Source organism: Phaenicophaeus curvirostris, chromosome 4 (genome assembly GCF_032191515.1).
Source record: "Phaenicophaeus curvirostris isolate KB17595 chromosome 4, BPBGC_Pcur_1.0, whole genome shotgun sequence".
Lineage (NCBI taxonomy): Eukaryota > Metazoa > Chordata > Aves > Cuculiformes > Cuculidae > Phaenicophaeus > Phaenicophaeus curvirostris.
Genome location: NC_091395.1, coordinates 1800416 through 1825857, shown reverse-complemented (window position 1 = coordinate 1825857; position 25442 = coordinate 1800416). Strand labels below are relative to the sequence as shown.

The 25442-nt window shown below is 43.1% G+C and overlaps 2 protein-coding genes across 2 annotated transcripts; one reads left to right on the top strand and one right to left on the bottom strand.

Moving 5' to 3' along the window:
• Positions 1 to 20: 20 nt before the first annotated feature.
• On the bottom strand, positions 21 to 14901 carry SDAD1 (SDA1 domain containing 1). The gene is made up of 22 exons (XM_069854990.1): positions 14793 to 14901; positions 14617 to 14721; positions 14439 to 14537; positions 14218 to 14328; positions 13438 to 13509; positions 13254 to 13354; positions 11940 to 11997; positions 11763 to 11837; positions 11308 to 11409; positions 10765 to 10834; positions 9923 to 10026; positions 9158 to 9215; positions 8510 to 8568; positions 8069 to 8145; positions 6925 to 7022; positions 6448 to 6524; positions 5923 to 6055; positions 4350 to 4447; positions 3698 to 3888; positions 3115 to 3199; positions 2564 to 2725; positions 21 to 393 (listed from the first exon to the last, which is right to left on the bottom strand). Exons 1-22 carry the CDS (start codon positions 14880 to 14882, stop codon positions 343 to 345), a joined length of 2076 nt encoding a protein of 691 aa, XP_069711091.1. The 5' UTR covers positions 14883 to 14901; the 3' UTR covers positions 21 to 342.
• A 6077-nt stretch (positions 14902 to 20978) lies between these two features.
• FAM47E (family with sequence similarity 47 member E) lies at positions 20979 to 25191 on the top strand. The gene is made up of 5 exons (XM_069854960.1): positions 20979 to 21338; positions 22324 to 22527; positions 23618 to 23767; positions 24323 to 24400; positions 24921 to 25191. Exons 1-5 carry the CDS (start codon positions 20979 to 20981, stop codon positions 25068 to 25070), a joined length of 942 nt encoding a protein of 313 aa, XP_069711061.1. The 3' UTR covers positions 25071 to 25191.
• Positions 25192 to 25442: the final 251 nt, after the last annotated feature.

The following is a 25442-nucleotide window of genomic DNA, read 5'->3' as shown; positions in this document are numbered from 1 at the left end:
AGGAATTGCTTCAGGGAAAATATTTTTACAATAAGGTTGTATGTTTTAATACTTACACATACAAAAATCAGCTGTAAGTAAATTATATTCAGTAAAAGATAATTGCCTTCTTCCCTAAAATGCTTTCAGAATAATCAAAATCCCGCAAGGATTAAGGCCTCTTCCATCTGTCCTGTGGATGCAACATCCAACAGCTTGGAAGTGTTCAATTAGTAATTCTGAACAGAACAAAGATAAATCCACAAAGCATTTCAGTCCCGTTTTCCCTCTGGGGTAGTGGTGCCTGGAAATTTCAAGGGCTATTTCTTGAAGGGTGAAGAAGTTCTCTCCATCACCATTTTGTTATTTCAGCAGCCGTCTTCTCTTTTTCAGAAGTGCATCTCGAAGAGCCAGCTAAACATGGGACAAGAGTGGAATAGTCAGGTAAGAGAGTACTAAGTAAGCAGACAATAACACTATCACTTCAACAACCCACTTCAGCCTCAGAGAAACACAACAATAGCTTATCAGCTAAACTGGGAGCAGTAACTGGCAAATGGTAACGACTTCAGTGGCTGTGGTTACTTGACTAACCTCAACAGTACGCTTAAGGAGCTGGGTTCTAAACCAACACATTTTGGTACATCATTAGCAGATCCTATATAATGAAAAAGATTATACTACCATAAACTGTTCTTCCACTGACCCATATTCAACTAGAAGAGATCAAGAAAAGACTCCAGTCCAGCTGAGAGGTAAGCAGGATTAAATGGTGTTTTTTGAAAGAGTATTACAAAGCTGCTTTCCATGGGGAAAAGAGGGATGCTAGGATTTTTACAAGTGTGTTTCAGACATGTTTTAGCTGATGAGGGGATTTAGCTGTGGACTACAGACAAGAGTCCACTATGTTCTACCAAAGAGTGCAGCAGAACACAGTACCTTACACGTACAGTACTTCAACCCACTTAACAAAGATTTCTAAATCATGGTCAACAGAACTCACGCTACAGACCAACTTTAGTGAAAGTAGTATGAAAAAAAAGTATTCTTTCACTGTTCAGGCATTATATTTAATATCGAAACATTAACTGGGAGTTAGGACTGAAACCACTCAAGGTGGCTTTTTAGAGGAAGTGTGACAAGTATGACAATCATTGTAAACAGTGGTTTTCTAAAAGGGCTGTATTGTTTGTTTGCACTGGTTTCTGTGTATTTTAAGATTCGTTTTAACATGGTCAGCCTTATTTGGGGTGAGGCAGAAAGGCTGCCAGTCCAAGCTTTCCTGTTCAACGTAAACGCTGTTCTCTCCATTGAGTCTATAAACAATTCCAGTCTTGCTGCTCTTCAGGCAACAAACAATCCTGGAAACGGGTCAAAATGGAGAGGTTGTAAAAACAGCATCTAAATGCACTCTAGCACAAGACTGAACATAGCAAGAAAGCACAAAAATCAACACCCCACAGAAATAAAAGTCCTGCACAACTGGAGCAGTGTAAAAGTTCTTCTTGGAACACATCCAACGGAGTTCAATTTTATAACACCCTGTAAAACCCTAGACTGGCCATCTGCCAGATTAAAGGATTTTAAGGCAGATTTTCATTGTTAGCAGACTTACCTTGTGAAGGTGAAACACAGCAAGGCAAGGCAAGATGCCCAGAAAACCCTCTGGCACCACTATCACACATGGTTCAGGCATTATGCCCAGCTGAACTGCGCCACAGGAGCAGTGAACATCCACACACCCTTCTGCCAGCTCATCCAACCCCAGACACCTGTGGGAGCAATGTGGGCCCCCTGCCCAGGGCCTTTAGGAGCACAGATATGCCCCAAATTTCCTGTCTTGCCTTCTAAATGCCCCTTCAGCCACCCTTGATAGGAACACACAGTAACTGCACTGCCAGATACGTTTGTGGCTCGTACGGCCTTGCAGAAGTGCCAGGACCAAGCTCACAGCTGAGGAAGCAGCAGAGGGCAGGGGCTTCACCACAGAGGACAGCACATTGTGAAGCTACTGTGGCAGGCTCAACTGAAGTGATTTGTTTTCTTCTAAGCAGTTTCAAATGGGTAATAAATAGCATTTACATCTGTGCCTGGAGTACCAACTATTAGATGACCTCAAGGGCAGGACAGACCAATCCATAATATGATGGTAACAGGGGAAAGGTGAAAGAAAAAATATGGAGAGTGAAGGAACACACTAAAAGCTTGTCCCAAAAAACAGCTCCTCCGTAACAAGTAGTTACGACTCCTTCTGGCAAAGGATTACAGACAGCATTCCAATATGATCTGCATGAATTTATGTAAAGGAAAACAAATCACATTTTCACTGCTTTCCGAACCTGCACATGACTTTGCAACAGGGCTTGGTCCTTGAGAGGAGATTGACAAAAGCTTTCCACCTCTGCAATCTCTAATATACCTTCTCTGGGGTAGGATTCAAGGGATGCTACCTTCCCCACCGACCTTTCCAGCGATTAAACCAAAGTGAACCGCAACAACTGAGGCCACAGGATCAACAGCACTTCACCTGCATTATAAGGTTACTGCTTAGACTGACCCATCTATTTTCATCATTAAATATTACCTGTTTTTCCCTGAAAGAACGCTTATTTTTTGTCCGGACATTATGGCTATATCTCATCATCATGAAGTTCTTGTGCTTTTGCTTTTCTTTGTTAGAAGAGCTGGCAAATGGGTTAATTCTTGTTTTCTTTTTCACAAATTCTTTTCTGTCCGTTTTTCCAGCCTAGAATAGAAAATAATACATAACAGCAGGAGGTCATTTTACTTTTCCTACAGTTAGCATCAGCTATTAAGGTGACAGGTTCTACGGCAGTAACAAATCCAGGTTCAGTATGACTTTCCATGTACATTATATGCATTCTTCCATGCTGGCTCTATTAAGTCACAGTGAGAACAGAGTACATCTGTATTTTGTTTGTCACCTGTGATCAGCAAGAGGCTGTTTATGTTACAGCCCTGATACAACAGGAAAAAAAAAAAAGCCAGAACATTTCTCAACACAGAGGGCAGCTGGACACCCATCTCAAGATATGCAACCCCACCTCCTCCTTCTGCAGGAGATAAAAACACAAACCCACATCTTGGAAGACATGAAACAGCCAAGTTCCTCACCATTGCAGTTGCCAGTCTGGTCTCCTTGTCTGATTTAGGCTTCTTATGCAGATGTTCAATATCTCTGAGTGAAAGCAGCTCTCCCCTACACACAAAAATCCAACAAAAGGCCATCACACACAAAGCTTCATCTGGCAAGAAAAACAAGACTTCCTGCAGACTTGCCTCGCCAATCTCTTATGCCAACTGTCTTCCTATAAACATTCCTTTCACAGAAACGCTTCTTGTTCTCTGTTGTTGTTGGGATGACCCTTACTGAAGTCTCATTACTCTTTTTTCAAGCCCCGCTTTAACCACAAAGTTTAAGCAACTCTGTGGAGTTACAATCATGTAACTATTGCTACAAAAAACGTGTACTGGTCTGAATAAGGAGAACAGTCCCGTAGATCCCATCACCTCCGGTCTCTTTTCCCAGATGTAAACAAATCCATGGGGCCAGGAGCCCTTCTCAACTGTGTGGCTGTTTGCCACCTCGCACCAGGGAATACTGACCAACAGCAGAGCTCTGTGCCCTGCTGTGATTCAAAGCTACATCACCAAGTTGTAGGGAAAAGTAAGCACTCATCCATATTTCATATCCTACCTGCCCTCCTCTTCATCATCTATTTCAATCATTTTCCTCTTGGCAGCTTTACCAGGTGCAGCATTAAGTTCTTTGGAGAGCTGGGCAAGGCGTATTTTGTGGAAGTCTTCTTGGGTTAGCAGCCTGCTTGTACTGACTGCTGCAGCTTTAGCTTTTCGTTCCTCTACTGGCATGCTTTTCACCTTCTCTGCCTTTTGAAGAGAGTGCAAAAGAATTATCCAGAGCTTAACAAACCATTTCTGTGCCATAATCCATGACCCTTGCCTCCCAATGTAGGGCAACACCATTGGGAAATGCTATAACCAGCTGTTAGCATTCTTCATTGTCTTATATCCCATGTGTATTAGTAGAAGAACAATGGACTTGCTCTCCCTCATATTTCAAATGGAATAAAAGCACTCATGTAAGTATCATGGCTTTGAAGGAATATGGCACTGGGACAGAACTCTCCCCTCTCCCTCCCTCGCCTGAAGAACACGCACACACAGCAGAGGTGCTGAAGAGTACCTCAGCCTCCCTGAGCCTGGTCAGGTTACTGTGCAGCCCTGCAGAGTTAGTTATGAGCAGCCTTGTGAAGGTACAGAGCAAGAGGGTCTGGTCTCCTATTAACAAGGCTTATTTGCGTTTGGGATAGAAGATACTTGGAACTCACTACTGCTTGCTGCTCCTCATCTGAGGAATGATGGACGTCAATCCATTCTCCATCTTCATTATCTTCCTCCTCGCTCAGACTAGCACTTTCCCAGCCATCTGCTCAGGGGAAGAAGTGCACAGCGTCGTTAATGCAGACTCTCTTTAACTGCTTGAGTTTGAAATTATTTCAGATGGAGTAACAAGCTCTCACTGCCTTTGATTACCTCTGTGTTTAACTGCACTTATGCCCAGGAACACACTTACCAAACAAGGAAGCTCTAAGGGCTTCAGCATCCCAGCCTCAGAACCTCATAGATACAACAAATACATGAGATACTTAACATCTGACTGCTATTTGTTAATGATTCTTGGGAAACACCCACAGTTAAACAGGCCAGCAGCTGCCATGCTTTTCCACTGGGAGGTTCAGCTCCCAAACTCCACCCAACTTGCAGCTGGTTCAGAGCTGTGCAACCCCCTCAGCTTTGATTCCTTAGCATACACACACCACATGCACACTCAATTACATACACCAATCTTCATAGTGATAACTGGATGTAGCTGGGTAAGATCCTTGAAAACACACCCCCATACATGCACCAGGCTGTTTAAATCAGCTGGTGTGTTTGGTCATTGCTGTGAGCTACAGACGCCTTCACACACTTATTTATTATTAGCTTTCAGTGGAATGAGGGCAATGAGAGTCCTTACAGGTGATGCATTTACATATACCTCATTCACTCAGAACAAGTCAGACATAAAAAAACCACCCAAAGCAGTTTGCAACCAGTCAGCATCACAGGAAGAAGCTGCACCACAATGCTATGCTTTGCAAAGCTTAACTCTCATCTGAAGTTAAAGATCCTCAAAACAAAGTGTATTTGGGCCATTCTCTGAAGAAACACAGTAGCTTACCGTTCCCTGTTATCTAAACCAAGGAGGGAAGCAACACAGTTTATAGCTAAGTTACTTCCTATAGTATATGTGCTGCTGCTCTTCTCTGTTGTTCAAACTGACTGATGAGCTGGTTATCAGCTTCAGAAACCAAAGCAAAGGTTGCTATACTAATCACTGCATTCACAGGCAGAAGAAACATTGGAGTGTTTGCTCTTCCATCACAATTTCTCCACTGCCCTCAAGCTGGGTTTGCCAAACTCTTGTGCCTTGATTTTTAAGTCCCTCCCCATCTTTTCCTGATTCAGACACAGGTTCCAGGTAGTGTGGAGCATTTATGCCCGACATGAATTAAAAAAGCCAAATACTAGTTTAAAGTACTACTTTTGTGGTTTTGAATAAGCAACAAAAAACTTTTAGCTGAACACATGGAATTTCATAGCTGTCCCTCTGCTTTTCCATCCGTTTGTCTATCGAAACACCACACAGTAACAGACTTAACTGGATAAATTGCACTTCCTCAGGGATACAATCAGTGCTACCTAATGGCCCACATACAGACACATGCAAGCCACGCAGTGTGTGACAACAGCAAATAAAATGCACAAACATCAAGTTTTATGTCCAAATAAAATCTTTGTGATAGTGATGCTTAAAACAGAAGTGATAAAAATAGAAAAGAAAAAAAAAAGGCCAACCTTCCTCTTGGTTTCCTCCCTTTTCCTTTTGATTCTCAACATCCAGTACTTCTGCTCCTGGAATATAATCTTTGGCATCCAGTTCTCCATATTCGTGGATCCTGGCTTCCAGCGAGGCCTCAGTAGGCTTACCCTGTCAGTTAACAAAACGTGTGTTAAACAGGCTGCTGTTTTAATGCCCACGAGTCCATGAAAAAAATCTGCGGGAGAGGACAGTGCACATGGAAAAGATAGATTCTGCCTGATGAAATACAAAAAGATCTTCAATTACTAAAAAGTTAATGAACTCTAGGAAGACAGTCAAGCTTCTGTAGCACAATCCTTCTGTCAATGAATCTGATAACTGTGAACCACAAAAATCTTGAAGTAAGAGCATGCCACGCCAAAGGGCAGCAAGGGAGCAGGCAGAGGAAGAGCACAGGAGTGACTGCACCTCCTTCTCAAGATGCTGTGAGACCTGATACCATTTTTGAGTACGTGAGCCTGTGTTCATGATGAATGCAAAGCGCATAAAACAACACTTGCCCTGAATTTCTTCTGCAGCATCTCTGGATTCAGGGAACGGAAAAGATGTATCAGAGTCCTTGCAGACATCATCACATCTGCCCAGAGAAAAAGACAGTCAGGAAGAAGTAGAGAAAAGCAGAGTTCTGAGCAAACTGAAAGCCCACTCAGATCACCACTATTTATAGCCTGCTGATGCCTTTTCTGAAGTCACAGCTCCCTCTGATTTCTCTCCATTAGAGCTAAATCTTTATTAGCAAGCAGTTTCTCTTCTTCAGTTCTGTCAGTCGGCTCCCCTGCCATAACTACCCTCGACTGTTCTATCTCCCACGTATATACACTCCAGACACAGAGAAATGCCACAGACATATTGAAAGTGATACCTCTCAGCCCCCACAAAAAACAATTACGACATCACTGTAATGAAGGCTATAACAACTGAGGAACAGATGACACATGAGAAAAGAATTAGGAGTCGGATGCATGTAATAAACTTACTTTTATTTTTATGAGTCTTGTACTGAACAAGGTCTTGGAGCAGATCTTCAGTCATGGCTAATGGACATCTTGCAGTGATTTCTTTTATTGCATTGATTCTAACAAATGAGAAGTGAATTATTTTCTGAACACCACAATTGGGAGAGACTGGCCCAGTAGTAGACTGAATTATCTGGAACCCGCTACAGCTTTTTTACAACATTTAGTGTAACAGAGGAGAACATCACAATGAGCTCTCCATGCCATGGTTCTCCAACCCACTCCAACTTTTGTCCATACCCTACTCTGCAGCTATTCTTTAATCTGATCCTAGGCCTCAGATTCTGCAACTGAAGTCTGCACCCAAGCAGACAGAAAAGCAGTCAAACAATCACCAGGCCACCATAAGAAAATAAATATAAAATCAATAAACAGTTCTGGAGTCAACCACGAGCAGGCTAAGGCCAGTGCAACTAAGTCCAAGGGCTCATGCAAGTTCCCTTTTAAATCATTGTCATGCACACACTTTGCACCCTAAATATCTGACTTAAAACCACATGAATAGCTCACAAAATACTCAAAATGTGTCTACACACAATAGTTTGCCTCTGACAGTTTAACTCTTCTCCTGCATTTACCTTTCTCCAACCCAATTACACCAGAGCTTTCAAGAACACCTCTCCTGATCAGTCAAAGAAAACATATTACAGTCCTGCTAACACTTACAGTTGTTTTCAGTTGTGAAATTTCATCCACAAAACATAAAAGTATAGAGTCCTAAACTAAGATTCAGCCATTTACTAGGTATATACAATCTCGTTAATTCACAGACCAGAGGCCTGCCCTCAAAACAGAAATAATATCCAGGAAGGAAGAAAAACACAAGACAAAATGACAAAACAAAAAAACCCCACACCATCATGAAATCCAGAAAAGTCAAATCACAGCACCAAGCTCAGAAACTCATAATTCTGGGGAAATTTAAAACACTGCCAACAAAAATAAGGAAAGCTAATGCTGAGATACTGTCCTAGGTGGTTTTCAGGCAGGCAAGTTCTTGAGACTGCAGTACGAATGACAGGAATAAGTTGCAGGTGGTTTAAAAAAGAAACATTTTTCCACAATGAGAGAGAGTTTCACAGTTTTCATAAGATTCTGTACTCACCCTACAGTCATGACCTCTCCAGAATTCTTGTCAGTGACAAAGTTGTTGGCAATAGTCATTAACACCGACTGGATAATCTGAGAATAAGAAAAGAGTTAAATAAACAATGAATATTTAATACAACGAAAATGATTACATATTCTTAACAAAGACAACAGAAGCATTTTCACAGAAAAACAGAGCTCAGGACTCGTGTGTAGAGAATATTTCCAGGCTATAGCGACAAGTTCTCTTGCAAAAATGAAGACAGATGTGGATGAGGTTTTCTTCCTCTTTTATTTAAAACAATCCCTTGGAACTTGCAGAAGGAGCCAAAATTACCATAAGCTTTTCAAGACAAAGGCTCAGCCCAAATTCCCTTATCCCCCTCCCCTCGAACACACTCTATTTCCATGTGGACCTCCCATTTTTAACATCACTAAAGACAGGTGAAGTACTGACCTCAGGTGGTACCAGCTGATGTGAAGCTTGTGCAGCAAACAGAAGAATCTTTGTCACTTCTGGAAGAAAAGAAATGTGGGAAGAATGCAAAATATATTGCTGCAGCTTAGCCTGGCCAATAAACATTTCCAGAAGTGCTGTCTCAACAAGCTGCTCAGTCTAAGTCTCACAGCCATTTCAGTCTTAAATTATGTGGGACAACCATTCCTCCTCTCCCACCAAGCATCAGGAACTCACCTGGTTTCCACCCCAGCTGCAGCACAGGCCTTTAGCAGCCAGCTAAGGTGAAAAGGAATGCTCTAGAACTAGAGTGAACCACCAGTAAAGCAAAGCTGCAAAAGGCATTCATGCTCAGTTCAACCAGCCAGGGTTAGCAAGCAACTAGGGAGTCAGTAGATTAATTTTATTCCATTGCTGGGTTTTCACAAATGCTGAGGGAAGGAGCGCTGAGTGCAAACAGCTTCCATAAAAGTCCTCAGTGATTTGCATTTCTGGCAATCAAGGCCTTTTACATCTTTCACCCACACCCGCTGGATTGCTGCTTCTGCTTAGCTACTGCTACCTGTTCAGTTACAGCACCACTTCCAAGAACTGACTGTACGCATGTCATGGACAGACCAGCAGTGTTCTCTGCTAGCAGCCTCTTACCTCTCTGATGGGGCTGGAGGAATCTCTGAATGAAGGGGTAGAAATTAAAAAGAAAAAGCTGCAAAAAGAAGTAAGTTGTCACAGGTTAGCTTCTTCTCTTAACTAGAGATCACCTTCATAGGCTGCTAAGCTTTAAAACAACCAGTGATTCTACACATCTTGCTCTCCAAATGCCTTGGATTTTATTGCACAATGCGTTCTCCTGTCCTGACCTTGACATATGTGGAGATGAGGAAATTACTCTGACAAAGGAAATACTCAGTCCCAAGCTCTGTGAAATTCAGAGTGGTTCTTGTTAGGCTGCACAGAAATCAAATTAGGGCATCCTGCTGCATGATCCTGTGGCTGATGCCACTTCCCTTCCCCTCACGGATACAATCTCCTCTCCCAGAACAAAATGAGACTCCAATAAATTTGATCAAACTCTGGCTATACCTTGAAGTCCTGTTCATAAGCAATTGCTGGACTCCTTTGGAAAACCCTTCTCCTTTGAAGGAGCACAAAGGTCTTCAATAATAGATGTTCTCATCTGTTTCTTAGAGGCAGCTCAGCAGTCACAGATCCACAGCTTTCTCCAGAAAACCTCACTTAGTACCACAGCAGTCTATGCCACTGCACCATTCCATGAGGAACAACCATACATCTGCACTTCTCCACACACAGCAAAATTAAATCTCCTTTTCCAGAGGCACAAGGCGAGGGCATGCCACCAGCCAGGCCAGACTGGCTACCATCAGACCACTATAGAATTATCAGAGTATGTACCTCGTGTATTCCAACTAGCCTTGATATTAGGTCCATCAGCATCATCTTCACTTCAAATCGTTCTTTACAGCTCTCCAGCTGCTTGAGCAGTTTCTCTGCAAAGTCTAGAAGGAGCAACAATAGATTTGTGGTAGACTTAAAGAGCACAAAGCAGAACTCTACTGTGATTAGGTTAAAAAAGGCAATCAGTTTCTTTAAGCCCCAGTGGCCTTGCACAGAAGAAATTAAAGGCAGTCAGAGCACTTCTCCCAATGGGTTATTTTGGTTCTGTCACACCTAGAAGGTCTAAGGCTGCACATAGGTTCAGAGCAGAAGACCAGCAGGGGGGTTCCACACATAATAAGTACAGGCTCAGCATTTAAAGCTAGATTTTTTTAGGTACATTCTGAGTTCATCTGAAAAACAAAACCCCCAGAGGTTCACCAGAACAGACTACAACCAAGACAAGTGATCTTAGACAAACATTGGACTGGAACAGGAACACTCTTTGGAAGGGGGGTAAGCTGAACGAGCTGTAGTAGCTCAAGTACTCCCCATTCGCACAGATTATGGCCTTCACACATTCAAGAAAGAGGCAGAGAGCCATGCCTCATCTGTAGCAACCTTGAGCGAGTGATATTGCTCCTTCCTTGTCTACCTACTAGTGTTCCACTACAACAAACCCAACAGGACTGATGTCAGCATTTCAAAGGGCTATGAAACTCTAAGATGAAGCACACTGCAAGTAACCCACTGTCACATTTTATCTACTTAGCACTGCCATGCTCCTTTCTGAGTTGTGTCTGAGCCTCTGTGCCTGGGACTAACACAACTAGAGAAAACACAATACAATGCACTCTCACCTTGGGGATCATGAATCAAGTGAATAGCAGAGAAGTTGAACACCTCTGGCTTGCTCTTCTTCTTCTGTTTCTGCATGGCAAAAAGAGTAAGCGAGACATTTATTTCTTCCCATGAAAAAGTTGCAAGTGCTTCAGTTTTAGGCTGCTGCTAAAAGCTGCTCTTTGCCATTCTCCATTTCAAAAAGAGGCACTTTAACAAGCAAACTATCATTCAGCTGCATAGAGCTTCCTGCCACCTGACCTAAGAGGCAACAGGGGCTGCATTAAGGAGTTATTTATCAAGACACCACATACTTTATAGCAAAGGACCACCAAAAGGATACCCAGAGCAGAACTAATCCTCCTCTTAGACCAAGTTTGTTTCAAAACAGCTCTCTTCCAGGCAAACATGACATGTGCCTGGCCAGTGGATGCAAGAACACTTGAGAACTTCCACCTAGAAAAGGTGGTAAAAAATAGCCAAGATGACAGGGGCAATAGTAAGATTCCTGCATGCGAAGGATTAAGCTAAAACATTGGCAAGTCAGATGCTGCTCTCCTCACCTTGAGGACCTTCATCGCTTTTTCCAGTTTCTTCTTGCGCTTGGTGGTTTTCTTGTTAGTCGCGTACCTTACCATCAGATCTCTGGCTGTGGGAGCATCATCCTTGAGAGATAAGGCAAAGAAAACAAGATTTGGATAAAATCAGGCTTCAGACAGGAGTTAAAGAAACAAAAAGTATCAATATTTCTCAGGATCGTGTGAGATTTACAGCAGGTGAAAGCCTCTTCCCACAACTCTACACTGCACAGCTAGCAACTGATCTCTTCACAATCCAGGCTGACCAGCTGTCAAAAACACTGAGCTTTTTTTGTGAAGCATAGAAACATCAGGAGAGGAAACAAGATGGAAAACTAAGTAACACTAAAGCAGACAGACCAATGGAGCCTGGTCACTAGGATAACAGACCCACTAGATTTTGAAGAAGAGAGGAGAGAAGATTTAACCACAACACCCACCTCAGATTCCGAGTCACTGTCTTGTTTCTCATCTTCGTCTCTCCCAAGGAAGAACTTCAAACTAGCAACCAAGACCTGAAAAGCAACGCAAGCTCAGGTAGGACAGGAACATTTACAACGGGCCCACAAACACAGCTTAGGCAACATCTAGTTTCATCAGGAGATTTCTCTTCTCACCTTTGTCACTTTAGAAAAGCAGGCAGTCGTGATGACATTTACTGTTTTGGCATCGTTCCTGGCATAAAACAAAACATCATCTTTTACTTCAAGTTTCACAATTTCAAAATTCTCAGAAAATTAAGTCTGATGAAATGTGACTCTTAACAAGCAGGAAGCTTCATTAAAATCAAGTCTTTTAGCACTCCAAGTTATGTTGGCAAAGTTAAGCTTATGTCAGGTTTTTTTAGTAGTTCTAACATAGCAGTGGCTTCATCTAAATAAAAACACACTTATGTTCACCTAGTTCACACTGACTGAAGGGACAGAATCAATCATCTCCAGTTACAGAAATTAATACAGGTAACCATTTCTTCCACAGATAAACACAAAACAACTGACCTGCCAGATACAAAAAAAAAATCAGCATAGAATTCTAACTTTTATTATAAAATCCACTAGATAGCTTTGAAATAAACTATGATTTAAAAATAAGGGTTTGTAAGAAAGCTGCAGGAATTAACTGGATTTTATACCAGATGTCACATAATTAAAAACCTACTTGCTAAAATAACCAAAGTTCACCTTGCAGCAACACCGATTTTCATCAGTCCCTGTTCTTTCTCCTTTGCAATAGTCCTCAACCCACTGCTATACAAAAATATCTTAATGAAGCTACCAAGACATTTTTATGTGTGCCATGGAGGCAATATTCCTGGAATGCTCCACATCAAAGCTCCCTGTGCCCAAATACACCCATGCACCACATCTGCCAGCTGCACTTCCTTGCAATTGATGGAGAGCATATAATGCCATTCACACCCCAGTGTAGCTCATGTGGAAGCTGCTGGGAATTTCGCCTGGCTAAGAACTACACTGTTAGCATCCTGCCACAGACATGCTGCTGGCCAGTGGTATCACAGAGCATGTTCCTAGCTCTCTACACGGTTAATTTCTGCGCAAGAACCAAAAGCAGCAAAGGAGTTATCAACTAAACTACATCAGTCTTTAATACATCTTGACAGCCAGGGATGCAGCAGTGTGAGCAGCCCACCACCTTCTCATGTAATTTACTGCTGGGTAACATCCGCTCTGGCCTTTTGCAGCAGCAGAATTCAGCGACATCTTAGGTGCACCAAAGATTCAACCTACGTAACCAAGACTTCATGCAAGACAGTATTTCTTCCCACCCAAATTACATTCCACTGAATCAAAGAGGATAAATATATTTCAGTCCAGCTCCCTGGCGATACATTTTTCTCTACGTGCTGTAAGTGATGTCAGGATGGCTACCCTACAAGAAATAGAGAATCAAAATGAGCCTGCCAGTCCTACCAGATATTTCTTCTGTAAAGCTCAATCATCACGTCCAGTGAGATTTTGGCAGCAGTGGGATTGCTGTCTCTCAGCATCGTATACATGAAGTTCTGCAGAGACTGAGAACAAAGATTGGAAACGTTTATTATTCCAAGTCTTTCTTTCAGAATATCAGAAGGTTAAACAAAGCTGAAATACTTACTGTGTTTACTTTGTTGTTTTTGTGCTTAGCGTTGACATTCTTGATGTCCGACACAATGTGAGTGTACAAAGTCTGTGAACAGAGAGAGAACAGGGCATGACCCACACAGGCCCAACAACAGGTGCATTACTGTTCCCCCAACGCCTCCGCATGCTAAAACAACAGCCCAGGTTGCCCTCCACTGACAATACTAGCTTTCCCCTTTAAGTTACAGTTAGAAAAACAAGAAGTTATCCTGAGAAGTCTCATCCACACTTCATTGTGATGTATCTGGAAAGCACACTTAATTTACCAAACAAACAGCGATGCAGGAAAGCAAACAGCCTGAAGCAGGGCTTAAAATCCTACCCCGTTTCATTCAGGCACGTTCCAATGGCCAGTTCAGCAGTTCTCGCGGCAGAAAGCAAGTAAGGCTGAAAACCTGAACTACACCTTCAATGAGCAGCGGGTTTGGTTGTTTTACTTGTAGGCCTGCACAAAGAATTCTGTAAGGGCTGCTCCAACAGCTGCAGTTCTCACACAGAAGCTCTCCCACTCGGGACGCACAACAGGCTGGCAACAACACAGTACAGGTGTTCACAGCATCACACGTCACAGCTGATCCTACAGAGACCAAGGCTCTCCTCCAGCATCAGCAATTATAGGAAAAGCAGAGCTATTTTAACTTTTCCCTTTGCTACCAAGGAAAGGAAGGCAGCTGCCAGCGGGCACTGCGTTACCTCTGGAGAGGTGGTCACAACCCACTGGGAAATCAAGCTCGGCTTTGCACGGATGGCTTACTTTTCGTAGCAGCTTATCGTGGCACCGCAGCAGCTGAAAGAAGAGCTCCAGGAGGCTCGTGGGGTGGATCAGATTCTTGTTTCTTAACAGGATCAAAGCCTTGCAGAACGTCTGGAAAGGAAGAACATGGAATTAGAACGAAAACCTCTTTGTACTCTCCAGTTTGCATCTTTCTGAGGAAACGGGGAAAGCAAACGCAATGCCGCTCGGCACGGCCTCACCATGCGCAGGTCTGCGTCCAGGACGGTGTGGTGCTGGGACAGCAGCTCCTGCAGCTGCCGGGGAAAGCCGCCCATGTGCTCCGGGTAGCAGTGCGCAACCTGGGTGGGGAGAGACACGGGAACGCTCCGGGAGCTGCGGGAAGGGAGCAGCCCCAGCAAGGCAGCGAGAGGGCCTTACCTGCGCCAGGAACATGACCAGCTCCTCCAGGTCCTTGCTGGGCTTGTCCGGCTGGAAGGTGAAGATCTCCAGGTGGGACTGGTAGTGGTGGTACTGCTGGAGGAACTGAGCACGGGCCGCCCGTCAGCGCCGCCGGTCCCCGCGGCCCCGGCACCCCCGGCGCCCCCATGCCTCACCTCCTCGGTGTAGGAGGGCGCATCCCGCTTGATGAGGTTCTGCAGCTGCGGCAGGTTGCTGGGCAGCTTGTTCCCCTGCCGGCCCGACATGCTGCCCCCCGCACCCCAACGCGTGGCGCCCCGGGAGCGCCACAGCGACCCCGCGCGGGCGGGAGGATTAAGCGCAGCCTCCATCCACCCATCAACGAAGCGCAGGCTGCGCCAATCAGCAGCAACCCCATCAAGCAATCAACCGCAGCCTCCAACCCATCATCAATCAAAGCCCCATCAATCGGCCTTTACAGTGGCTGTTTTCAGCCCAGCAGGCACATGGTTTTGCTTATATCAAGTACAGATAGATGCTGGAGCACAGCCAGAGCGCAAAGCACTGGGCACTGCTGCTCATAGCCATCAAGAAGAGCTCAGCAGCCGCAAAGCCCTCCACAAATGCTTCCTTCTCATCCCTACTGACTGCTGCCACAGCCAGACCAGCAAGGACCTCCATCCTCTAGAGGATCATAGCATAGTTCAGGTTGGAAGGGACTTTAAAGATCATCTAGAACCACAAAATAACCAGATTGGAAGAGACCCACCAGATCATTGAGTCCAACCATTCCTATCAAACACTAAACCATGCCCCTTAGCACCTCACCCACCCGTCCGTCTAGTTCCACCCCCCTGCTATGGGCAGGGACAAGAACAGGGGAAATAATCTGTTTTCCATTATCTGCTTTTCTTCCCAATTACTATAACAGCACCAAATTCAAAAAGGGACAGCCCTAAATCAGCACACAGTAGGTTATGCTGCATCCCAGTGGTGCAAATAGGGCAGAATCAATGTCTCCTACATACTTTGTACAGCTACTGGGAATTTGGGTTTTCACTTAAGTTTGTTTGAAAAAACTGCAATATAAGAGCAGAACCTATGTGGGGCTTGTTAGCAACTCACTAGGGCAGAGCCAAAGTCTCTACTTACCTGGAAAGAGGCATTAGCATGCCATGTATTAGGAAAAACAATTATTAGATTCATTACTATCTTGACATTTTTATCTTCTGTATTCAGGTATTTTCGTTTTATTGCACATTCAGCATAGCACTGAAATAACTAGCTTGATCCTGCACTTCCACTGGTAAATCCTTATCTCATTTACTAACCTCATAAGAGATGTGGTTTGTGCAAAAAACAAAAGTGCAGCTGCACAGCTGTTCTTTTAGTTAAAAGAATTTTAATGAATGATAACTCCATATCTGTTTTATAAAGCTTTCTTTATTTTTAAAATAAAAAATAAATTCTGAATTTCTTAATTCAGAATTAATTTTAAAATAAATTAATTAATTAATTTTAAAATAAAAAATAAATTCTGAATTTCTTAATTCACAGAAGCAAAAAAAAAAAAAATCTAAAACCCCTTCCACGTGCTTAGCTAGGCTTTCAGTCTGCATAAAACAAAGCATAAATTTTAACAGGCACTGCATCTATTGAACAAGAGTGAGAAGTTTTCCCTACTAGCCTCTTACTTACCCCAAAACAAAATAAAGCATTTCTGCGGTTGCTTGCCCAGGGCGAGCATTTATATCTGAAGCCCCTCCCCTCCTGCACACTCATTGGTCTAGCTGTCATGAGCTAATTGAGCCAGGAGTGCTTAAATACCTGGGGGAAGGGGTCTTTTCTTGCTTTGTTTGTTCTTATATGAATTGGTTGTTTGGGCTAAGGGAAGTGATGCTTGTTGCACTTTTGGGGGGCTTCTGGAGAACTATGGATTTTATCACTTATTTGCTGTGAATAGAATAGCTATGTTAATAAAATAGATGGAGAATTCTGCTGGGACAACCACTTGGTCCCTTAGAGAAAGAAAAGTCAAGCGGTTTTCTTTATCGGAGTTACTATCTGAGTTATATGGGTGTCTCTGAAGTTCTAGCTTTTTTTTTTCCTGCGCGATATGGGCTAAAGCTTCTGTGTTTGCATTTACTACAGGGTAAAGAGCTCTTTTTTTTAAAAAAACCGAGATTTTCTTTTGTTTGGTTGGTTTTTTTTTTTTATGTAAAGCCCTTAAACAGGAACATAGCTGTTGTTTGGATTAGAGAGAGCCACCTTGAGTTTTCTCCTTTTTAACTCCTCCTAGGTATAAAAAAATATTTAAGATGCTTATTGTAAGATCTTTTTCCATAGTAACTTTTCCAATAGCTTTCCTTATTCTGTGTAGTCAATGCAAGGGTTAAGAATGCCCTAAAAACACAACCGTACTTCAAACAGCATTTTCTGTTCTTATGGGAAATCGGGTTCTTTTCGGAACTGAAGCCACCAAGGTGAGGTGTTACCTAGGTCGCTATTGAAGCACAAAGATGTTTCTTCATAGGCAACTGACTAATAATTTTTTTTCAAATTAGGCAGTATTTGGGGTTGTAGTGTTCATGGATGCAGTAACGTATTACGTAAATATAGGCTGCGAGTATGGAGTTGAGTAGCTGCTGGCTGCGGTTTGCCTAAAGCTGGGTTCCCCTCACTCTTACTGGGTCACCTAGCTCGGTGGTTGCCTGTAATGAATTCCTATTCTCGCCTGTAGATGGAGCCGAGAGAAGCGCTTCCGAACTGGACTGCAGCAACTGGAAAGGTAGAAAAATACGGTTTACCTTACTGTAGTCAGACCTTCTTTTTCTGTGCCATCAAAAGCTATAGAGCTTGCGTAGAGCTTTTGGAAAGTCTGGGAGCCTTGCTTACGTTAAGAGTGTATTTGATGGGTAGCACCTTATTTATATTCTACGTAAACTCCTGGCCTTCAGTAGTTAAAGGGAATTTGTTTTCCTGGACCTATTTCTTGCATTTTTGTAACTGAGAAGGTCAGGCCTCTCTTCCTTTTAAAAAAAGAAGCAAGTCTCAGTGCCCAATGCAGACATTTATTACTAGATAATGTTATTCAAATTATTTGCAGACTGAGACACGGGATCTGTCATCAACAAAGCAGCATGATGTTAGAGCAACAACCTTGACAAATGCTTGGTCATTCACAGCTGTCATGGGACTGGAGCAGTCCTGACTGGTTCTGCTGATGGAAAGCAATCAAATGGCCCTAGAGGATTTGCAGTCTCTCCTTCATCTGGAGGGAGTAAGTTCTTTGCAAGTCAATTTTTAAAGTCAAACCCATTGTCTCCTGAATAACCAAATAGCAAAAAGACTTGTTTGAAATAACAAACTGCTTTTCTAAAGGGTGCTTAAATACCCCAAAAGTATTATTGTTGAATTAACGCTTTTCAGTGTCTTATGAGAATTACAGAGTACAAGTGCAAAGAAACTAACTCTCCTTACAGATTCCTCAGTTTCTGGTGGTTTTCCCCATCTCTCAAGCCCTTGTCGTGTGGTGTGAGAACTGTAAAGATATTAGACTCAGCAATGCACCAAGGGTTGGGAAAGCTTCGCTCCTGAGTGCTGGGTCTGGCAATGCCCTAAGCAGTCTTGTTCAGTCTTGGATCCATGATGTTAATTTAGGTTCATTAATTCCTGAAAGAGGAAAATGGACAGCCTTGTAGGTTTGTGTCCATTTGACACAATGGACACATTGTTCCGTTGTGGCCCCAGGGTATCTAAGATTGCCCCCAAATGAGAGAAAATGTTTTTCATAGCTGCTTTCTAGAGATAAGAAATGCTTGTCAGATATAAACTGCTTTACAGAGGATTCATGCTAACTATCAACCTTCTCTACAAGGCCACTGAATATGGGCCTGCTCTGTTACAACGGCTGAGAATTCAGCTCAAGAAACATTCACAGAATGGCAAGAGCATAGCACGCTTGTGTATGTGTGTCCCAGTTAAACTGCAGAACTGCCCCTTTTAAAGTGTTTGCTTGGACTTAACAGTTTAAAGGTTTGAACCTATGTTCAGGCCCTATGTGCTTAATTTAAATGCAAGCCCCTTGTCTGGAATTGCCTTGTTTCTAGGTTTTCAGTTGCCAGTCTGGGTCTAGAGGTTCCAAGAGTACCTCCAGTGTGCACATAAATTATCCAGTGTGCTTAGGCAGTGAAATGACAACTGGATGAGGAATTAATAGAATGTATTCCACATGCTGCTAAGGAGAACTGCTTCAGTGTGCTCCAGTTGTCACAAGGTGTTCCTTTTAGATTCTTCAACCACCCCGTGTCACCATTCAAACCCACAAAAAGGTCAGAGATAACACCAGACCTGACACTTGTTTGCTTCTCATGTTTTTCTTGGAGAGCAATGTCAAAGAACACTTAGTCAGGGCGCACTGAATAGTGAGTTGCATCATCTCTCAGCAGCAGCAAACACTTTGGTTGTTCACTTGTGAGTAAGTGCTAGTCTTGAAAAGACAATATTATAGGAAAGTAGAATTCTACTTCAATTCCATTATCTTTCTCTAAATTTTCCAGGAGTTCTCTGCATGTTTGTGCGTGGAGAAAGCCTTTGCTCTGGGCAGATAGAGTTGTGAATCTGGTTTCCACAACAACCAACTGCAAACATGCCTGGTGTATTATGCCAGTAGGGGCTTTGAACTAGTGCCTGCCTTATCGCCTTGTCTGAAGCAACTCTGCCCAGGGGCTGGTGTCTGCAGTTTGATTGCAGATTTACCCAGTTTTCAGACTTTCTGGATATTTTCTTGCAGAGTGTCATGGAAGTAACTTTCTACACATCAGTTAATGCAGAATAAGGTGGAGTTTTCCCTCTGTGGGATCTTCATTTTCAAAGCTGTGAAATATCAGGTATGTGCTGATCTCTCTACAGTCTCTAATAAAACCTTCTTAAAATGTATTTTGCCTCTGGATTAAGCAGTTCTTGACTAACTGTATAAAATGTGTGATATTGCAAGTACTTATATTGTAAGTACACTTGCAATATAATTTAACGTGAACTTATTAGACTATTCATTTTTGTTGTTTTATGAAGCAAGGGCTCCGTTGCTAAGGCACTGAAAATAGCAATTTCAAGTACTGTCAGTTACCATTTGATCATTTAAGCAAATAGATATAAAAAATCTTCATTACAAATGCATCGTGAGCCATCTGACCTGGTAGTACCATGTGCAGCTCAAACCATGAAATCTAGGTAGAAGGAGTAAATTCTGTGGATGCGAGAGCAAATTGAGAGTGCGTAATGGCGCATAAGAACAGGGGCAAGCTGGGATGAAGCAACAGAGGAATTTTTGAGTCTTGGTTTGGTCCGTATCAAAAGTCAGGCAGCTCTTGAAGCTCTGGAGGCATATTAAGAAATGGGAGTCTGCTAAATAAAAGGTGTTTGTGACTGTAAAATTTAGAAGTGAAGAGTGGGAATTTAACAGTCCAGCAGACAACAGCCATAGAGTTCACCTGGGTGCCCAAGAGCTTGTGCTGTGTAACCAGGACCTTTTTGTGCCCCAGGAGAAGCAACACAGAATGAGGTGGTCATTAGGGCTGAGTATCAGCTCATGTTTGTATGTAAACAGATAAAGCCTTGACCCATACCTCTGCAGTGCCTGTGGCACTGCTGCTGTGACAAACACCCAGAGGAAAAGGCAAAATGTGTCCTACCCTACCCAGGCCTGGCTTTTCCTGCAGAGGTGGCTGTGGTGGCACTTTCTGCAGCAGGATCTGGAGGCTCTGCTTAGCACTTGGACCTGGACCATCTGTGAAGAATTACCTGCCTGTGTTGTGCAGCTGAAAACCTCTGGGTCTGCCTTTGTATCACCAGAGAGGAATCTAAATTATCTTGTGTGTGGCTCTGTGGCAGCACCTCAGCACTTACTGTGAGGATTTCCTAGCTACTGCATAACTTGGCAGAAAAAAGAAATGCCCTGCTAGCATCCAAAGGATAAGTGGAATAGAGCAAATTAGGGTGAGATGCAATGGTAAAACCCAAGTAGGGTCAGCTCACACATTTCCCTGTCAATACCAGGTACCTGCAAAATGCAGGATGGCTGGGACTTAGTGATGCCTGTTTTGGGGTTTGCCATTAGCCTTGCAGCAGAGTCTTTATCTTCCTGAAATGCCAGGACTTTGTGTGATCTAGAAATGCTGGGTTTGGTTGAAGTTCCTCGTGTAGTTTAAGTCAGTGCTTCATAAGCTTTTCTCAGAGGCTGAGTAGGAGCAAACAGGTGGCCAGTGTGGGTAGATGTGCTTGGAGTTGAATATCCGCTTGTATTTTAAATGTACTCCAGTATTTTTCATCAGAATACAGCCTTCAAGCTCTGCTTAATGTGATTTGCTTACAGGAGGGTGAAAATGTCTTGTAAGGACTTCCAAGAGTGCAGACCAAGGCTGTCTGACTCTCTTAATAGTCAGCGCTGGATATTCTTGAAAAAAGGCCTAGATGACTTCAGAGATGGCTTTCCCCCTTCATCTGATAATGTGATTGTGTATGGCAGGAAGCAGCCTGTCTCAGTTACCCTTCAAAACAGCACATTGAAGTCTTTGCCAGCACTTGGGAGCAAGGAAAGGACGTGTGGGAAAGCACAGGTCTGCCTGTCCAAGCTCAGCCCGCTGCAGCAAGCCAGGAGGGAGCACGTTGCGCAGATAGAGCGCTGTCTGAACCAGTGTCCTGGAGTGCTCTGCCCACACTTGGGAAGAAACAGCTCCCCAAAGGTAAGAACTTGGTGATCCTGGTTAAACACTGCTGCTTCAGGGAGTTGGAACAGGAAACTACGCAACTATTATGGTCAATTCAAAAACCTGCAGCAATTTGTTTCTTTCCAAAGAGAAAACAAGGCAAGTATTAAGGCAGCTTAGGTTTAGATTGCAGGTCCAAATTGTTATTGTGAAACAGCATTACAAATGGGCTAATGGAAGAATCCAGTGCCTACTGTCAGCCAGTTACTGATAATGGTTATCTGCTAAGCTGTCAGCAGACATTGATACAAACAAATATTACAGAGTGGGAAGTGAATCTAATTAGTACCAGTAAATTAGGAATATGCCCAAGATAACAGTGTATCTCACTACCTCATTTCTCAGCCTGTTTGCGGAATCATCCCTCTTTTTCCCTGTCCTCAGTTCTCCAACTTTCTCCGCTTCACGCGAGCAAAAGCTGGCAGGTGTTTATCTCTCCTGTCTGGGAGCTCCTGGAACATGCTCCAGTGTTGCAGATGGAGGACAGTGACCAAATACAGTGGCAAAATTAAGCTTTTTGCCTCTAGTACCTCTCAAATGGAGCAGGGGAAACATGAGACTTTTGTAAGGGAAAGACTTCATGCTACAGAAGATGGGGACTGCTGGGTGAAGCTCCTTAGTCAATGTTTTTAGCCTTGTTTAAAGGGATGTACTCACCTGAGGCTTGGATGCAATAAGATAATGGATGTGTTCATTGGGAGAAGCCTTAGAACTTGGAGAAGGGAATTGTAACTTTGTTTTGTGAGACCAGGCAACAGCAGAGCTCACCCCAATTTGAGGCTGCTATGGGATCATAAAACAATGTATTGTACTGAAAGGAAGAAAACTAAAGCTGAAACTGTGACACTGAGTTTAGTAGAACTATAGATTGGAGCTGGGGGAAGGAAATGTATGCAAGATGTTAGTAATGAGATGTTACTTTTTTTCCTGCTCTGAGAATGTCATGGGGTGGTTGTTCCAGGGAGGAGGAAACTGCAGTGTTGATGAAGATACCCTGAAAAGTTTGCTCAACACCAGCTGTGGAAGGAAGGTCACTGTCACTTTGCCTTCTTATGCTGTGAAACACAACAATTTGGAAGCAGAGCAGCCAGAGAGTCAGGAGATCTCACCCTCACGGGTAGCTGTCAGGAATTATCACCTCAAAAGCCTGCCCTGCCAGGATAAGGTAAACAAGCCTATGTTTTTGCTTGCAAAAGTCTAATTGTTCTGGATGGTTTGGGGGAAAGTGCCCACTGGAGATGAGAAAGGAGCTTTTTTTTTTTTCCCTCCAGGAAATACTTGATATGTCTCTATATTTGTATTTTGAGGATCAAGAATGCAGTTGGAAAAGGAAATTTTCAATAATTTTTTTACATGCAGTGGAGCAGTAAAATAGGAGGATGATACTTAAGAGTATTATTGAGGCCTCAACCATACAGTCTTTCCCACTGGTCAAACTGTAGGGCATTCTCAGTGGTTTTACTGACACCCAAAGCCACTGAAACAAACAGAAGAACAGGGTTGAATATTGTGTGAGCTTTGGAATTGGGTGAAGGCTGTCGTGTCCAACCCATCTCAAGATGTTGTTTGTTAGATGTTACAATCAGAGCTCCACAAAATTCTCATCCCCAAGTGTGCCCATGGCATTGATACAGGAGAGCAGGGGGATTGGTAAAGAAGCTGAAGCCTAAGGCAGTGACCTTCCAGTCCCTACCTTTCCCATTACCTGCTTTTCTTGCTGTGTATTCTTTTAATATTTGATATGTAATCAAAGGCTGTATAGTTGAGGTCAAAACTGGAAGAGGGTTTTAGGTAGGCGGATTAAGGTAGGAGGCCAGTTCTGGCTTAACTGAAAGCTTGCATTTCTCCAAGCCTGTAGCTAGGTATGCTTCCATGTTCAGAAAATCAAATTTGAGATAGAAAAACATTTCTTCAAGCTCTGACTCCCAAAACATGGACTTGACAGACATCCTTCCTAGGTTCTGTAGAAATGAAACCAGTTTGAAATAAGAAAAGGTGGTCAGATGGGTTAAGAGTAGTGATTCCTGGAAGTAGATTTTAATACTATTTCAGTCTGTGGGGAAAAAAAAAGTTGCTAGTTAAACATTCTTATCAGCCATTGCCTTTATATTGCATGGTTGTAGAGTGCAAGCCCATCCCTGGGCAGCCCTTCAGAGCTGATATTCAGATTCTGGGATGACATCTATAGTGCCTATGGCATGAGGGACAAATAGCAACATGATGAAACAGCATTGCAACAGTGGGATTTCTTGCAGGTCCCTTCCCAAACAAAAGAGGTTAAAATCAGATATGGAGAGTGGTATCTCGATCCCAAAACGTGGAGAAAACAGAAGGCAAATGAACCATTAAAAGCTCCAGAAGCAGCAATCAGTAGCTTTGGGAATGCACAGAACTGGTCTGAAAAGGTACTGTAAGATGAAGTGTGGATTCGTTCTTTTGTGACATAGTTATGAGAGGGATGATGTTAGGATGAGTGTCTAATGGTGCTGTAGCGTGCTGGACAGCCACACAGATGTGGAATAGACCATGGTGTCCAAGCAGAGGTAAACATGCTCAAACAGGCCCATCCAGTTGGATTAGACTGTTGAGGGTACTGGTATGTGGACAACACCTCTTGAAAGCAAATAAGTGCAAATCAAGATTTAGTTGAAATAATTTTTGTAAATCTAGTTCCTTGAATGCTCTTGGTGTTGTATGTGGCCAAAGAGCATTCCTACACTGACAGCAAGTAAAGGGCATTTTGGAATGTTTGAGGGTCTTTTTCAGGAAGCAGCCTCCTTTCTTTGAAAAGACAAAATCAAGTCTGAACTAGAGCTGTTAGCAGTTAAAATGTATATTGGTTGATTAGTTCTCATGATCTGGATGGGTACACACTGTGTGGTTTCTTTAGGGATGTGGAACCTGAACATAAAAATGAAATCTGAGTGTTTTATTTTAATCTACTCTGGGAATTAATTCAGGAGATGAAAATTGCACAGCTCCACATCACACAGGCCTTTAAAGAATTCCTGGAAAGAAAGGGCTACAGAGATCCTCAGGTGAGTTGTAAGAACCTGCTGAGGGTGTTGTCTATGTCCCCATTTTGACGAGCTTGCAGCTATTGCTGTGTTATCCCAAGGTCCCAGCTGTAAAACCACATCAGGGACCTCAAGCTCTTCTCTCCTCTGTATTGAAGTGTTTTGGAGGGGAGGAACTGGTGTAATTGCAAGTGGGGCTTCAGGGAGTTGCTCCTGAAGGTGGTACTGGGCTCCCCCTGCTCACCGGAAGGATGGGTGCAAAGTGCCATCCTGGGAGCAAGCCAACAGGTATTGGAAGGCGTGCTTGGGAGTCTCCTAGCTTTGCAGCTTGTGCTGCAAAACAGCACTATATGCTAACTGTGGGTGCCAAACAGACTTCATCGTCTGAATGCCCAAGAAGAGATTTGGTTGAGTTTGAACTCACTTAATAAGCAACTGCTGCAACTGAGCAACATGGACACTGGATTCCTTGCTTTTCACATATTTTGGGCTTTTTCTTCAGTTGCTGTTAGTCATGCTGATGTTTAATCTCTTGTTTCAGTTCCTTCCAAAAATGCCAGCTGAGGGAAGTGATTGCAGAGTTCCAAAGGAGAGACACAGAGCGTGCAAGAAAGTGTCTAAAGAAATAGGACAAAATAAAAGAAGGTTCCTTCATGACCATGAATTAATACAGATTTCTAAACTTTATTAAAACTAATGGAAGCTGGTTGCTGAGCTGCTCATAAAAGAATATCCTTCCACTAGAATAACTTAGAGGTAGTTTTAAGTTACTTGTGAAATGGCTGGTTAGTTTGAAGCTTGGATTTGGACTCCCACATTACAGGCACAAGCCACTTGGCTAGCTTAGCAGTGCTTGGCCTTGGCTAGAAGATTTCTTGTGCTGAAACGTCCTGGTCCACAAGCAACTTGCTGCTTTTGAAGCATCCATATCATGATTCCTGCTTTACAGAATAGAAATAAGTAATCCCTGAATTCTCTAAGGCTTAACTGGTTGAAATCGATATACCTGTGGAAAAAAATGAAGCCTTCCACCTGAGTGTACAAAACAGTACTCTTCTGCTGA

Coding starts and splice junctions, on each gene's coding strand:
- SDAD1 (XM_069854990.1), bottom strand. CDS start 14,882: ATGTCGGGCCGGCAGGGGAACAAGCTGCCCAGCAACCTGCCGCAGCTG. Junction 13,510..14,217: donor ACGATAAGCTGCTACGAAAA/GTAAGCCATCCG, acceptor CTCTGTTCACAG/ACTTTGTACACTCACATTGT. Junction 11,838..11,939: donor GCTTTTCTAAAGTGACAAAG/GTGAGAAGAGAA, acceptor GTTGCTTTTCAG/GTCTTGGTTGCTAGTTTGAA.
- FAM47E (XM_069854960.1), top strand. CDS start 20,979: ATGTCTTGTAAGGACTTCCAAGAGTGCAGACCAAGGCTGTCTGACTCT. Junction 23,768..24,322: donor CACAGAACTGGTCTGAAAAG/GTACTGTAAGAT, acceptor GAATTAATTCAG/GAGATGAAAATTGCACAGCT. Junction 24,401..24,920: donor AGGGCTACAGAGATCCTCAG/GTGAGTTGTAAG, acceptor CTCTTGTTTCAG/TTCCTTCCAAAAATGCCAGC.